The sequence below is a fragment of the Aotus nancymaae genome, unplaced genomic scaffold (genome assembly GCF_030222135.1).
Source record: "Aotus nancymaae isolate 86718 unplaced genomic scaffold, 86718_ANA_hifiasm-v0.15.2.pri h1tg000076l, whole genome shotgun sequence".
Lineage (NCBI taxonomy): Eukaryota > Metazoa > Chordata > Mammalia > Primates > Aotidae > Aotus > Aotus nancymaae.
The window spans coordinates 23836114-23849849 of record NW_026988491.1 but is presented as its reverse complement, the minus strand read 5'-3'; the positions used below and the strand labels follow the sequence as shown (position 1 = coordinate 23849849).

Below are 13736 nucleotides of genomic sequence, written 5' to 3'. Positions count from 1 at the left end.
TGGGTGTGTTTGGAATCAGAGGCACCTCACAGCCAAAAGAACTGCTGCCCGGAGTCACGGGCCTGGTCTTGGGGAAAACTTTTTTCTACCAGTCTCAAAACTTTGCTCTGAGTCTTGTTAAGTTGTGCAGTTTTTTATTTTCAAAATGACTTTTTGGATGACGGTATTAACCATACATACTTCAGATGGTTTTAGGAAAGTTTGCGTAAATGAACTGAAAACTGTACCCAGTGATAATGTATGCTAAGGATTAAAGTGTCGCTCTTGGTTTTATGTCACGCTTCCTGTTATCAGCACCGGTCCCGCTTGGAAAGAAGCCTCAGTGGCTGGGCCTGGTGCGGCATCGCCTCGCCGCCCCGTCAGCCTCGTACCAGAGCCTGTCCAGCCCCCGGGACTCGGGGCAGTGCACAGAGCCCCTCATCCCAGCCCCAGGCCGTCCCCCGACCTCGGCGCCATACCGTTTCAGACTTCTTGTTTTTATAATTTCAAAAAGACTTTAAAAAGAGTGTTAAAGTAGCCTTTTTCCAAAGACTTTTTTTGTTTTTAAAAGTCAGATCTTTTTTTTTTAAAAGCTCCCATCACAGTATTTGGGAACATGGCACGGACTTCTGTGTGCTGAGGTGAGTGGGGATTTTTTTCCCTGCTTTTCTTGAGAATCATTCACGGTCACTCACGACTCCGTTTTTTTGGTTGGTTTGTTTTGTTTTTTGCATTTTTGATTTGGAAGACCCTGACCAGAGATGAGATTTAATGTCTGTTTCCTTTTACTTGCTAACCTTGTGGCCAGTAGCGCTCTGTGGGAACGCCACGTTCAGGCCCCTTTAGTTATGTGAGACCCTTTTCCTCCTCAAGGTAAGTGAATTGTTGATTGCAGAAACTGTCGTGAACCCGAATGATGTGTTTACTGTGGGCGCATGTGAAATAATCTTTCACAGTTGTTTTCAGAGAGTCAGTGTGCACCTGGGCACTGCACCGGGGCCGCAGCCTTTGGCGTTAGGGAAGCGCACACAGTGTGGCCTGAGCCCACGGGCCCACGCTGCGCGCAGACAGCACGGGCGATGCGTTATTTCCTTAACTGAATTAGTGTTTTGGTGGACTTCACATTTATAGTAAGTTTTATAATAGATTTTATAATCTTCAGTTTTCAAAAATCACTTTATTTATAATTTTTTCAGGAGATAAATCTCCCCCTAAACTTGAACCATCAGATGCATTACCTCTTCCTTCAAACTCGGAGACTAATTCAGAACCACCAACCCTCAAACCAGTAGAACTCAACCCAGAGCAGAGTAAACTTTTCAAAAGAGTCACATTTGATAATGAATCACATAGCACTTGCACTCAGAGCGCACTGGTAAGCGGACGCCCTCCAGAGCCCACCCGCGCCAGTAGTGGCGATGTGCCGGCGGCGGCGGCCTCCGCGGTGGCGGAGCCAGCAAGCGATGTAAACAGACGCACTTCTGTTCTCTTCTGCAAATCGAAAAGTGTAAGCCCCCCAAAGTCTGCCAAGAACACTGAAACCCAGCCAACTTCTCCTCAGCTAGGGACCAAAACCTTTTTGTCTGTAGTCCTTCCGAGGTTGGAGACTCTTCTGCAGCCAAGGAAAAGGTCGCGGAGCACATGCGGAGACTCCGAGGTGGAGGAGGAGTCCCCGGGAAAGCGCCTGGACGCAGGTAAATGCCGCGGGCGGCCCTGAGAGGCCCCTTGCCCACCGGTGCCGGGAGCATCCGTCCTCCAGGATCCTTGGTGTGACGTGGGGGTTGCTGAGCTTGTTTTTGCAGCGTTCTCTTTATTTCCAGAGAAGACAACAGTGCAGTTTTTTCTTTCAGGAGCCTTGAATTGCGGGTCTGAGGCCGGTGCCCTCATGGGGGGCCTGTTTGCCATGAGAGGTTGTGCCGCCTTGCTGGCCTGCCCTGGGTTGGGGGTCCATGGTCCTGGGTCCTCTCTTCTACCATGTACTTCCTCGCTGATTTTTTTTTTTTTTTTAAGACACGGGGTCTTGCCCTGTCACCCAGGCTGAAGTGAGTGGCTCACTGCAGCCTCCAATTCCTGGGCTCAAGTGATCCTCCTGCCTCAACCTCCTGTGTAGCTGGGACTACAGGTGCACATCACCATGCCTGGCTAATTTTAAAAGTTTTGGTAGAGATGGCGTCTCCTTATGTTGTCCCGGCTGGCTTTGAACTCCTCGCCTCTGACTCCCGAAGTGTTGGGATTGGATGTGTGAGCCACTGCACCTGGCTTCTTCTGATATTTAAAAAAGTAGTGAGAATGACTTCAGGTGTAGTTTTAGTTGGTCATCTTGACTTTGCACATCTGGGTAAGCTGGTGAGTGGCCACTCCTGGCACACGTGGGAACTCCACTCTGCAGCCCTCAGTCAGGTCCTGCTGCCCCACAGACCGCAGACCTCGGACCTCGGGGTTGAGCCTGGCCCTTCCCTGGGCCTCTGAGAGGATCAGTGCTCACAGTAAATGCAGCACTTTGCAGTTGATTTGCAGCCCTGCTGGCCACACATGGATGAGGCGTTAGGGCCTCCGAAAGAGCACGCGGGGCTTCTCATCTCTTGCTGTACTTTTGTAACCGCACTCTGTGGAATTACTCGGCGAGGGCGTTCCTGCGTGTGTGCTGTGCCGAGAGCACTTCGAGGAGGCTACTGTGCCCCTCAGAGGAAGCCGAGGAGTGTTGTATGTCCTTTAAAGAGGAGTGACTGTCATGGGTTTGCTGGTTGAGAACCGGCTGTGCTCTGGGAGGTGCTGGGCAGCTCTCCAGTGTGGCCTTTCTGGAAGCGTGTTTGGAGCCTGTCCGTCCTTGTGGTTTTTGTCCCGAGTCATTCGGTTCCTGTCCGTTACACCTAGATAAGGAGAAGTGCGTTTTCTTCTGGCGGTGCTGGTGTGTGGTGGTTTCTCATGCACTTTGGCGGTGAGAGTGTGGGGCAGGCTGTGAGTGAGTCCTGTGTCATGGAGCTTTGCGGGCCAGGTGCAAAATGGAAGACTGTGGTGGGCGAGGCCCACCAGGCCACTCCCTCATTCCGCGTCCCTCTGCCAGGCCACTCCCTCTTTCCTTGTCCCTCCACCAGGCCACTCCCTCACTCCGCGTCCCTGCTTGCTCTGCGGCTCTCTGGCCTGCAGTGTCTGTTGGGGAGGAGACCAGAGACCAGGTGCTTCCCTCCCTTGCCAGCAAGCAGGTGCGCTGGCACAGGGTACTAGAGGGTGGTTGGGTGCAGTCACGGGCATCCCCTCCACGCAGAACTTGGGGCTTATCTGACACTCCACTTCCTCGGGCTTTCATGTCTGTTGGCGGCAGAGTTGTGGGGCTTTGTGCATGGAGGCCCCATTGGTCGTGGGGCTGGGGTTCAAGGCAGCTCCCCTCCTCACTCAGGAGGCTTGTGTGGTGGCTTCCACCAGGCGGCCCCACCTGACTGGGCCCTGCCTGAGCCATGGGCTCCCAGCATGGACAGAGTTTTTCTGGCTGGCAGCCACGTCCTCAGCAGCCTCTCAGGCTTGCTCTTGAGATGTCTCTTGTAGAAGACCATGTGTGCCCTCTGTGGCACTGTCCCACATTGGAGTGCTGTGCTTTGCCGGTTCCCGTGGTGACAGCGGGCATAGAGCAGACCTTCCCTGAGCATAGCTCATGTGGATTTTGAGAACCATTGTGCCCTCTGATCCTGACTGAAGTGGAGAGTTCTCTCTCATTCCTGAGTGGCAGTGGATATCTGTGGAGGCTGGCGAGTTCCTGAGCTCTCTCCTGAGCAGCTGGGAGCCTCAGCAGTGTTAAGATGAGGCCCTCGGGAACGTGAGGCGTTCCACCGCTGCGGCCGAGGCGCCCAGGGAGGGCTGGGCGTGCTCTGAATGGTGCCAGTTCCGCCATCCGTCCTCTCTTGGGCTTCTCCGGAGGCTTCTGGTGCTCTGCACGTGGGGGATTTCTTGCTCCGTGCTGCAGTTCTTCACAGTCTTAGGACAGAAATTATTTGGAACCTTCTGACGTTTTCCAAACATTCATCTGTGTGCTCTGAACTTCAGGGAGCGCTCTGACATTTCTCCAGCACTGCACGATTCCGAGTTAGGCTGAACAGGGTCACTGGTCCTGAGGCGACGCACTTGCTGGGGGCCGCCTGCCGGCTGTGCTGTGCACCAGGCCTCTGCCTCCCACGATGGCCCAGCCCCAGAGGCTGGCCCTGGCTGGCTTCCTTCCTCGCGACTGTGCGCTCACTGTCCGAGAACCTTCCGGCCTGAAGCGGTTTGCCGCTCGCTGCCGTTCCCTGCCTCGAGAGTCTCCTTGTGCATGTGCCGGGGCGTGAGAACAGAGGGTCTTTGGTGTCCTTCGGCTGTTCAGGGAGGAGGCTGAGCTGTTTTGCCCTTTCATTCAGACTAAATGGCTTTTTCACTGTTTTCCAGGTTCTCACTTTAACCACTAATGTGCTGGGTAGTTCACTCTTTGGATCCTAATCATTTTCTCTTACCTCAACTTGGACTGGAGTTCTGCTAAGCGGCCGTTTTGGAATGCACAAAGATCACTGCGTCTTGCCTTTCACTTAATTCTTGTGGATCACATTGGAATCATCAGTTCAAACATCCTCTAAACAAAAACACAAACAGCAGCCCTTGGAGGAGCTCCCTGCCCCCACCCAGCCCACCCCTCTGTAAGTCAGAGCCCGGCAGTGGGAATGGTGCTGGCGCCCGGTACACGCCTGGAGCTGGCGGGATGTCGCGGTGCCTCAGCCTTCCCTCTGGACAGTCACGAAGGACGCAGAGGAGAGCCCGCCGCAGCTGACGACGCAGTTGGACAGCGTTCCAGGCCCGTTTTGAGCACGTGCGGAGCTGTCTGTAGTGACCGGTGGTGCGGGTGCAGCGGCTGTGCCCACGCGCGTTGTGCTGTGTCGGTGCTGTGGGGTGTGGAGGAGCTTGGCTCGGCGCCGTTATGTGGCATGCACAGTGTGTGCTCACTCACTCGCTAGCGTCTTCTGTATTTCTGGGTTTCCTCTCCCCTTCCCTTTCCTCTGTTTTCTCCCCACAATCCCCAGTGGATTCTTGAGCAGCGCTGACGTTCGTCTCTTGGGGGTCACCACGTTGAGTGCTCCTGCGGCACCTGAGAAGTCCTGCTCGTGGGGTGGGGCATCTGCAGCTGGGATCTTGTGCTGGCATCTAGCCTGGGCCTCGGGTCTGTCTGTGACCATCCCCAGCCGCATTGTCACGGAGCTGGTCCCAGCAAGAACAGGTGGAGGTGGAATCTTCTTCAGTGTGCGTTTTTATTGAGAGGTTGAAAAATGCTCTTTTATCTATAGTAAAAGTGAACTGGAAGCTGAAGATGATGGGCTCTCCACCTCTGGGGCAGCACAGATGCTGGAGCCTTTGCCTGCACGGGGCCCTCAGGGCTCTGGTCTTCAGGGTGCAGGCTCAGCGCACCTGCTTCACATGGCCAAGCTTCCCATGAACCGGAGAAGCCGAGGCAGCAGTGTGGGTGCTGGTGGCAGGGACGGGCAGGGCCTGGCAGGGGCTGGCTTGTATCCCGTGCCACATGGATGTGTTCCCATGGGTCCCTGCTCTCAGGCGTCGCTGCAGCCACTGATCGGGGTCCAGTGTTCTTGCACCCGTGGCTCAGAGGATTTGTGGTGTCCACATGGGTTTGAGGGCTGGAGGCCTGAGGCCAGAGGGGACTACCACCCACCAGTCAGACCTGCAGGCCTCCGCCACCCCAGCTGGACCCTGGGGCTTCTCTCCCCTCTAGGGAGGGGCAGTGTCCCAGCTGCCGTTGCCTGCAGTCTCTCAGAAGACCCTTTGGGGACCTCCTGGGACAGTTGAGGTGTGCCGTGGACGCACCTGGTGACAGGCAGGCTTCCACGGATCACGTGTGGCTGGGCTGTGGTACACCTTTGTGCCATCTCCTTTTAGGGTAGAGAGGAACATTTCTGTGTTTGGTCTGTCTTTGGGCTCCTAGGAGGTCACTGGGAAGGCCCCTCAGGTGGGGCGGACCCTGGCTGCCATGGGAATTCCATGCAGCTCCTGTGTTGGGGCAGTGGCTCTTTCCTGGCGGCCGCCGCCTCTTTCAATGTGTTTATCACAGCCAGCAGCTTTACATTCAGCATTAAAAATATACCTCCTGCTGAAATAGTTGCTGAAAGTTGCTGCCTGCTATATACATGATTTAGAGCCTTGGGGCCAGCGTGAGTGCCTGCTGTTTCCAGATGCCTCATGGACCGGGCACCCATCTTTGCAGACCTCAAGCCCCAGGCTCCTCACGTTGGGCCCCACCTCGAGGCTAGTCTGGGCTTCAGAATGTTCCAGGCTGAGGTCCTTGCAGGGGTGCTGAGGGTGCTGGTCATGGTGGTCACCTCCCAGCTGGCAGGAAGAGCCTCACAGGGTGGGAGCTGGCAGGGCTGAGATGGAGAGATCTCAGAACCATGGCTGTCATAGATTGTTTTTTGGTGGCCCAGGTGGAGACCGGGAGGGTCTGGTCTGCACAGGCCACCTCACAGCTCCCCTGAGGCTCTGGGGACTCCAGGCGGTGGCTGCAGAGTGTCCTGGGCCGTGTCAGTGGCCTGGTCTGGCCTCTTGGGTGACTGTACTGCCACAGCCCCTGGACTGCCTGTCAGCAGGCTCTGCGGCCACCCTGCCGTCCTGCCCCCACCAGGCCTTCTGCTGGGCGGCGTCTCGGTTGGGCTGGGTTTGTCTGTGCTGCCCACATCTTCCTGGGTACGGTCACATACTCACGGTAACATGTGGAACCTCTGTGTGCACCTAGCTTGCCGCCTGGGCACCACCTGCGCACCCACTGAATGTTTAGGAAACTCAGGAGGGGACATTTTGTCATTCTCTTCTTTCTGAGAATTGAGGACTTGCCTTGTGCTCTAATCCCCTGCCTGGCCCCACTCCATGCCATTAAGGCTGGTGAGTGGCCCCTGCATGGCTTGGCTGTGTTGGGGCCATGGGTGCTGGTACAGCTGCAGGTGCTCCTGGAGCTGGGGCCCTCAGGCTGGCATCACCAGGCGCTCTTGTGAAGGCCGCCTGCACGGGTTGTCGTCTTCCCCCAGGTGGCCACCGCTCGGCCCCTGGGCCTGGCACAAGTGTGGAGACCGACCAGTAACTCTGCTAAAAGCCTCCCCACCCAGGCCCTGACCTGCATCTGCTCAGCCTGGAGCAGGCCCACCCTGCACCTGGAGTCTGGAGTGCGCTGCAGCCCTGGCTGTGGGTTGTGGGTCGCCAGGCTGGTATGGCAGACCCCTCCCTGGGCCTGTACGGCTGAATGTTAGCAGGGGCACTGGGCTCCGTCTGTCCACTGCTAGTGCGAGCTGGGTGGAGTCCCTGAGACACCTTCAGGGCCTGAGTGTGCAGGGTCTGAGCCCACTCTGTGATGAGTGTGGGCAGGATGTGGAGCCCCAGGGGCAGCTCAGCGTGTGGCTCAAGGCCTTCCCCTGGAGGTTCTTAAATTTGTTCCCTTGCCAGAAATGAGTATGACACCCCCACTGGCCTTAAAATGACTGAGGTTAAAATGAGAAACACAGAGCTTCCCTTGGAGCTCATGGTATGTTTCCGTCCAGCAGAGACGGAGCCGGTGTCTGACTTGAGTCTGTGGAGGGCAGCAGGGCGCTTTCCCTTCTGGACTGTCAACCAAGGTTGATTCGGCCCCTCTTTGTAAAAGTCACGCTCCTTGAGAGAAGACGGGAAGTGTATGAAGCAGGGGGATACCCCGCAGTGCAGCCGTTCCCTTCCACACTGGTCTCCCAGCTACTCAGGAGGCTGAGGCAGGAGGATCACTTGAGCTCAGGAGGTCGAGGCTGCACTCCGTCCTGGGTGACAGCAAGACATGGTTTCCAAAAAAATTTCTAAAGAAATGCTCTGTTTACAAATTTACACGTTTTCCATTGTAAATAGATTTAAAAAATGTTCAAGGATGAGGTAGGCAGGAAAATGGGGTTCTTTTTGGATAAAAAAATTTCACACACCCCTTCAGCCTCACACCCAGAGGGCGCCCTGGCCAGGACATCCTCCCCCCACTGTGACTCCCATGGGGGACTTGGTGGAGGGGCCTCAGGCAGATGTGTTGCTTCCCGTTGACTAAGTCAGGCGTTTTTAGGAGGAAAGTGTTGAGATTTGCCTTGATGAAATACTTCTCAAACATTGAGCAGATGGAGTTGTGCATCGTGTTTTGTTTAGCTGTTTAGGACACTTGGAGGCCAGTGACTTGCAGCTTCGTGTGGGTGAGGCCAGACACCGCTCAGACACGGGGGACGACCCCGGATTTTCTTAGAGTGTTCCATCGGCATTTTGGAGTTCATGTCGATACTTGTCTTTTGAACCAAGAGTTTTTTTCTTTTTCGAACCTGATTTCCTATTCCCTGGAGCTCTGCTGCTGTGAACACTTTTTTGTGTCATTGCTGGCCCTCTGGCCTGGTGAAGGGGCCATCCAACGCGACATGTGCCCGTGTGGACAGACTTGCACGTCTGTTCCCGTGCGCAGGCTCGGCAGCCTTTCTTTGCGCTCACAGAGCCCGTTAGAGACCCGAGCTTGTCAAGAGGAGCATCTTCACGGTGCCCCACAAACTGCTAGGATGGGAACTGACTGCAGCTGGCCCCGTTCATTTCATTAAATAAGTGAGTTTGGAGTTTACTTAGTAAGGACTATACTCTGGGACCCGGGAGTGAAAATGAAGATGCTTAATCTTCTGTGGAGCATTCTTTGTAAGATGTGCTCAAGTGTAGTGGAGCTGAGTCGTGCTTGAGCGTGTGCTGGTTGCGCTGAGCTCAGGGCCTGCCTGCCTGTGTTCCAGGTCTCACCAACGGCTTTGGGGGTGCGAGGAGCGAGCAGGAGCCGGGCAGCGGCCTGGGGAGGAAAGCCGCACCCCGACGACGCTGTGCCTCTGAGTCCAGTATCTCCTCCAGCAACAGCCCGCTCTGCGACTCGAGGTGGGCACCGCGGCCCCTTGCTTCCCGCCACGCAGCCCCCAGCGCTGCCCACCCTGCCTGGCTGTCCTGGAAACCTGGACACTCTGCCTCCCATCCTAGTGCCCTCTGAAAAATCGTGTCCTGGGATTCATGTATGTTTGGGCCTTGTGGGCAGTTTCCCATGCTGCATATCAATCTGCTTTATATAATTCAAGCAGAAGTAGGAAAAACACTACATGAAATACAAACACAATTTTAGAATCTGCAGTTCAGTTTACATTTGATCTTTTCCTCCCAGAATCTGGCAGTGAGCACAGTGCCACCTGTCTGCCCTGTGAAGGCCACTTTGGCACCTGGGTGAGGCATGGCCCCCTGAGCCCTCCCTGCCACACAGGCACATTCCCTCCAGACCTGTGCACCCATGGGCCCGCCTGGCCGAGGGGGTGTCAGGCAGGATTCGTGGTCAGCTTGGTGGCGGGCAGCTCGCGTGAGGCTGAAGCCAGGGGCATGCGGGCCACCTGACTCCCTCTGCTCTTCCTCCTGAAGCTTTAGTGTGCCCAAGTGTGGGCGGGGCAAGCCGGCCCTTGTGCGAAGGCACACGCTGGAGGACCGCAGTGAGCTGATCTCCTGCATCGAGAATGGGAACTACGCCAAGGCGGCCAGGATCGCAGCTGGTGAGTCCCCCGGACTTGCCTGCTTGCTCTTTGCCCTCCTGGTTAGCGTCTTAGGGATCGCCTGCTGGGAACTGTGCTCCGGCTCAGGGAGCACGGTGCCCTGCGCAGAACCCCTGGCGACTGCCCACTGCGGGCTGACCTCCCTGGCAGGGGTTCGGCACACAGAGGGGCTGTGGGCTGCAGCCCTGCTGGGGCGTCTGTGGCGCCTACTCCATCCTGCCTTCAGTCCTGTGGAGCGCCCAGCTCTGTGTGGCTCCTGGTCGCCAGGCACTGCAGAGGCTGTCTGGGCTTCCTTGGTGGTCTGCAGCTGCACAGGGGACTGCAGGGGGGTGAGGGGGGACCCAGAGTTTTGGGTCAGCACGGCTGTCACTGTGGAAGGCAGCCATGCTGTCAGAACCCCCCAGGTGGGAGGGACAGCAGGGAGCTGGTCTGGTGGATGGGGAGCCAGGACTTTGGATTTGGGATGCCAGTTGCCTAGATGAGGCAGGAGCATGCTGGAAGCCCCATCCTTGAGGCAAGAAGGGCTCAGAAGGGGCTGTGCTGGGCACCTGGAGTCAGCCTTACAGCCTGGAGGGCGTGAGATTTTCTGGGTCTGAGAGGGGCTGGTGGTGGGCCCCCAGGTGGGCTGCAGGGACACTGGGGATGCATGGGCCTGGACTCCGCTGGGAGAGGCAGTGGGGCCGCCTGGGGTGGTGGGAAAGGCCTGGGAGCTGCACTCTGCCGGGAGACCCCGCCTTGTGGGTGGGGGTGGGGTGCGCCCCCTGTCCTGACCCGGCACCTTTCTCTACAGAAGTCGGTCAGAACAGCATGTGGATCTCCACTGACGCTGCCGCCTCGGTGCTGGAGCCCCTGAAGGTGGTGTGGGCCAAGTGCAGTGGCTACCCCTCCTACCCGGCGCTGGTGAGTGTGGCTCCCAGGGCCCTAGCACCTGTGTGTCCCGAGGAGGCTCACACAGCTGGGGGGCGGGGGTGGTCGTCTGTGGGTGTGAGCCTCATGGCGATCACAGCGGGTCCTTCCCGTGCAGATCATTGACCCCAAGATGCCGCGAGTGCCCGGCCACCACAATGGCGTCACCATCCCGGCCCCACCCCTGGATGTGCTGAAGATCGGGGAGCATATGCAGACCAAGTCCGACGAGAGGCTGTTCCTCGTTCTCTTTTTTGATAATAAGAGAAGTTGGTGAGTCAAGAGGCCTTGGACTTTGCGGGCAGCTGGGGCCGTGGGGAGTGTGGAGGAGCTGCAGCCACACGGCTGCTGGGTGGCTTGAGTGTCCCTGTGGCAAGCAGCCTGTTTGTCTGCTGGGCCCTGGCACAAAGTCAGAGGTGGGTGCTCTGCTGTGGGCCTGGTGAAGGGCACTGCCCAGCAACCCTGCTGGGACTGTGGGACAGGCTGTGAGTACAGCGTCTGTCTCTGCTCCGATGGCTTCCTCTCCCTCTCACCTGAGCCCTGCTGGCCCCGGCTCTCCGCATTCTTTACCCGTGTCCGCTGTAGTGCTGGGGGTCCCTCCGCTGGGCTCCCAGGCCCCTGTGCTGCAGACTTGCCCCTGTCCAGGCCTGGCCTCTGGCCCTGTGCTTAGAGCCTTCCGTCCTGGCGTCACCCAGGTCTGCTCAGACGATGTCCATCCCATCACAGGAGGCTCCCCCTGTGCCCTGGGCTTTTTCCCCCGAGTGCCTCAGACCGTGATGTGCCAGAGTTCAGACCCCAAGACCCCTTTCTGTAGGACACACTGGCAGCCCGGGCCTCTGGGAGGAGCTGTGGCCTCGGCTATGCCCTGTGCAGGTGCCTCCTGTTTCCCCCTGGAGCCGGCTGCTCTTGGGACGTGGCGCAGGGGCTTGGGGCCACCTGCCTGTGGTGCCTAGAGCAGGACTGGCAGCACGGGCACCCCCTACCGTCTTTCTCTTCCTTGCGCCCACCTCTGCCTCTTAGGCATGTGGCCACTGCTCCTTGTCAGGCTCTGAGCGAGGCCTGCGCCTTGTCCATCTGAGGCCCCTTTATTGGGGTCTTCCCTACTATTGGCCCCTGCTCCGGGCCCACCCTGGCTCTGGGCTTGGTGTGTGTGTGTCTTGTCACTCAGCAGGCACTGGGAAACGTTTTGGAGATGGAGGAGGTGACGGTTTTTATGCCTTAGCTCCCCACGTTCCCAAGCCGGGGAGGGGAGGGGGAGAGTGCACCCCTGGCCCCGGGCCTATCCCTGCATGGGGCCCAGCTGTCTTGAGGGTGCTGAGCAGGGCCCCTTTGTATCAGAGGGCAGTGAATTTGTTAGATGATCACATGGAGCGTGCTGCAGTACCACGTGCAAGCAATGACTTTTTCCCACGTTTTTCTTTTTAAAAAGGCAGTGGCTTCCTAAGTCCAAAATGGTTCCCCTTGGTATTGACGAAACTATAGACAAGTTGAAGATGATGGAAGGGAGGAACTCCAGCATCCGGAAGGCCGTGCGCATTGCATTTGACCGTGCCATGAACCACCTGAGCCGCGTCCACGGGGAGCCGACCAGCGACCTCAGTGACATTGACTGACGGCCCGCCCCCAGCGCGGTCTTCCTTGTCCATAGTGTTGATAAGCTGTACATATTTGTATATTGTTCAAAACTTAACTTATTCTGATTTTTAGTCATAGTTCTTTAATTCTTTTTCCCCAGGGAGGGGGGAGGTTTTATTTCCAAGTTTTCTAGGAACCCATCTCCGTCTGGGTGGGGTGGGCGCGTCCGGGCAGCGCAGTGCGTCTGTCGCACGTCCCTAGGCCGTGCTGCTGGCGTCACTTTCTTTGATATGTAGCTTTTTCTTAAAGACTTTTGAATGTTTAATAATTTTGTAAATCATGCTCTTTACACAGAGTACCACTTATTTAATAAGACAGGATGTAAATTTACAATGACAAATGTGTATTTTAAGAAAGAAAATGACATTATTTTGAATGGTACTTTGTGGAAAGAGGGGAGAATAAAGTTATGCTGTGTACATCACTTGCAGATCACCAAAAACACTCCGCTGCCCGTGACCGCCGGCGGGCGTGTCCCTGCTCCCATCCCTGCGACCTCCCGTGGGCGCATCCCCACTCCCTTCATCCTGCCCACCTCAAACCCCGCAGGTGTGCCTCCCAGCGGATTATTTATTGTAGAAAGTGTATTCATTTGCTTTATAATGAAAAATACATTTGCAAAGGTATATTGATATGCATTTTTATACAGGCATATAAAAATTCAACTTGGCTTGGGAGCAGACTGCATTGGGTTGTATAAATGACTCTGGCCTGTGTACTTTGATTTTATAACTTGTAATCTTTTGTTTACAATGAGGGGCTTTCTGTAACTTGTTTTAATTTAGAACACTTTGGTAGCAATAGAAACTTTGGATACATTTTTGTATGGTACATGTGATGTATATAGAATTAGTACTTTATTTTTATTTTTAAGAGGTAAAGCATTATGTTAGGGGGAAAGTAGGGTGGGTTTCCAAATTTGCATTTTTTATATTAAAAATAAAGTTAAGATTTGGACAGTGTGGCCATTTTATTTCTGTAGCACTAGATGTCTGGGTGAGCCCCCAAGGACGGGTGGGGGTGCTGGTTGCGAGGGGCAGGGACATGCCTTTATCTTAAAAGTTGTCATGGGATGGCATTATTTATTTCTTTACCTGATCATATTTTTATTCTAAAACTTTAGTTGTTACATAAAAATGTCAAGCCTACACTGTAAGGTCTCCACAGAAACTTGGAAATAGTCTCCCTTTGCTAGTTTGTCCTGTGTTCAGCAGGCGCTTCCCATCTGCTGTGGCTCCCCTCCCGCAGCCAGCCCTGCCTGGCAGGCCCCTCCCACCACCAGCAGCTGGTGGCCCCCAGGATCACCCACTCACCGCACAGAAGGGTCCAGGCTGTGGGGCACTCGGGGTTTCCTGAGCAGTGGGGTGCCGAGAAGCCTGGCTAAGGGTGGGTGCAGTTTGCTCCCCTTCTCTTTCTCACCCACAGCCTGATGGTGCTGTTGATGACAGGAATCTGCTGTAAGTGGGTCTGAGCAGAGGGAGATGCCGAAGCTTTGAGATTTTTGTTTCTGGGTTAACCACCTGTGGGGGATTTTCACCCTCTGGGCATCATGTCTTGTTCAGGGGAGAGGCTGGGGGGTGCCTGGAGCTGTAGGGGACAGAGGGCTGAGGGGGTCCTGCCTGGGGTTGAGCGCATAATTATGCT

The 13736-nt window shown here is 55.9% G+C and overlaps 1 protein-coding gene across 7 annotated transcripts in view; it reads left to right on the top strand.

Moving 5' to 3' along the window:
• BRD1 (bromodomain containing 1) overlaps positions 1-13049 on the top strand; it is a 46011-nt gene extending 32962 nt beyond the window's left edge. For 2 of the 7 annotated variants that reach the window (XM_021668701.2, XM_021668700.2), the window contains exons 8-13: positions 1569-1673; positions 8763-8898; positions 9424-9551; positions 10342-10451; positions 10576-10730; positions 11887-13049. In XM_021668701.2, the coding sequence (XP_021524376.1) occupies positions 1569-1673; positions 8763-8898; positions 9424-9551; positions 10342-10451; positions 10576-10730; positions 11887-12070 (818 nt within the window). In that variant the 3' untranslated portion in view covers positions 12071-13049. Of the gene's footprint in view, positions 1-1175; positions 1674-4392; positions 8899-9423; positions 9552-10341; positions 10452-10575; positions 10731-11886 lie in introns of those variants that run through there. The other 5 variants (XM_021668699.2, XM_021668698.2, XR_010339409.1 and 2 more) reach the window with 4 other exon arrangements.
• The last annotated feature ends 687 nt before the right edge of the window (positions 13050-13736 follow it).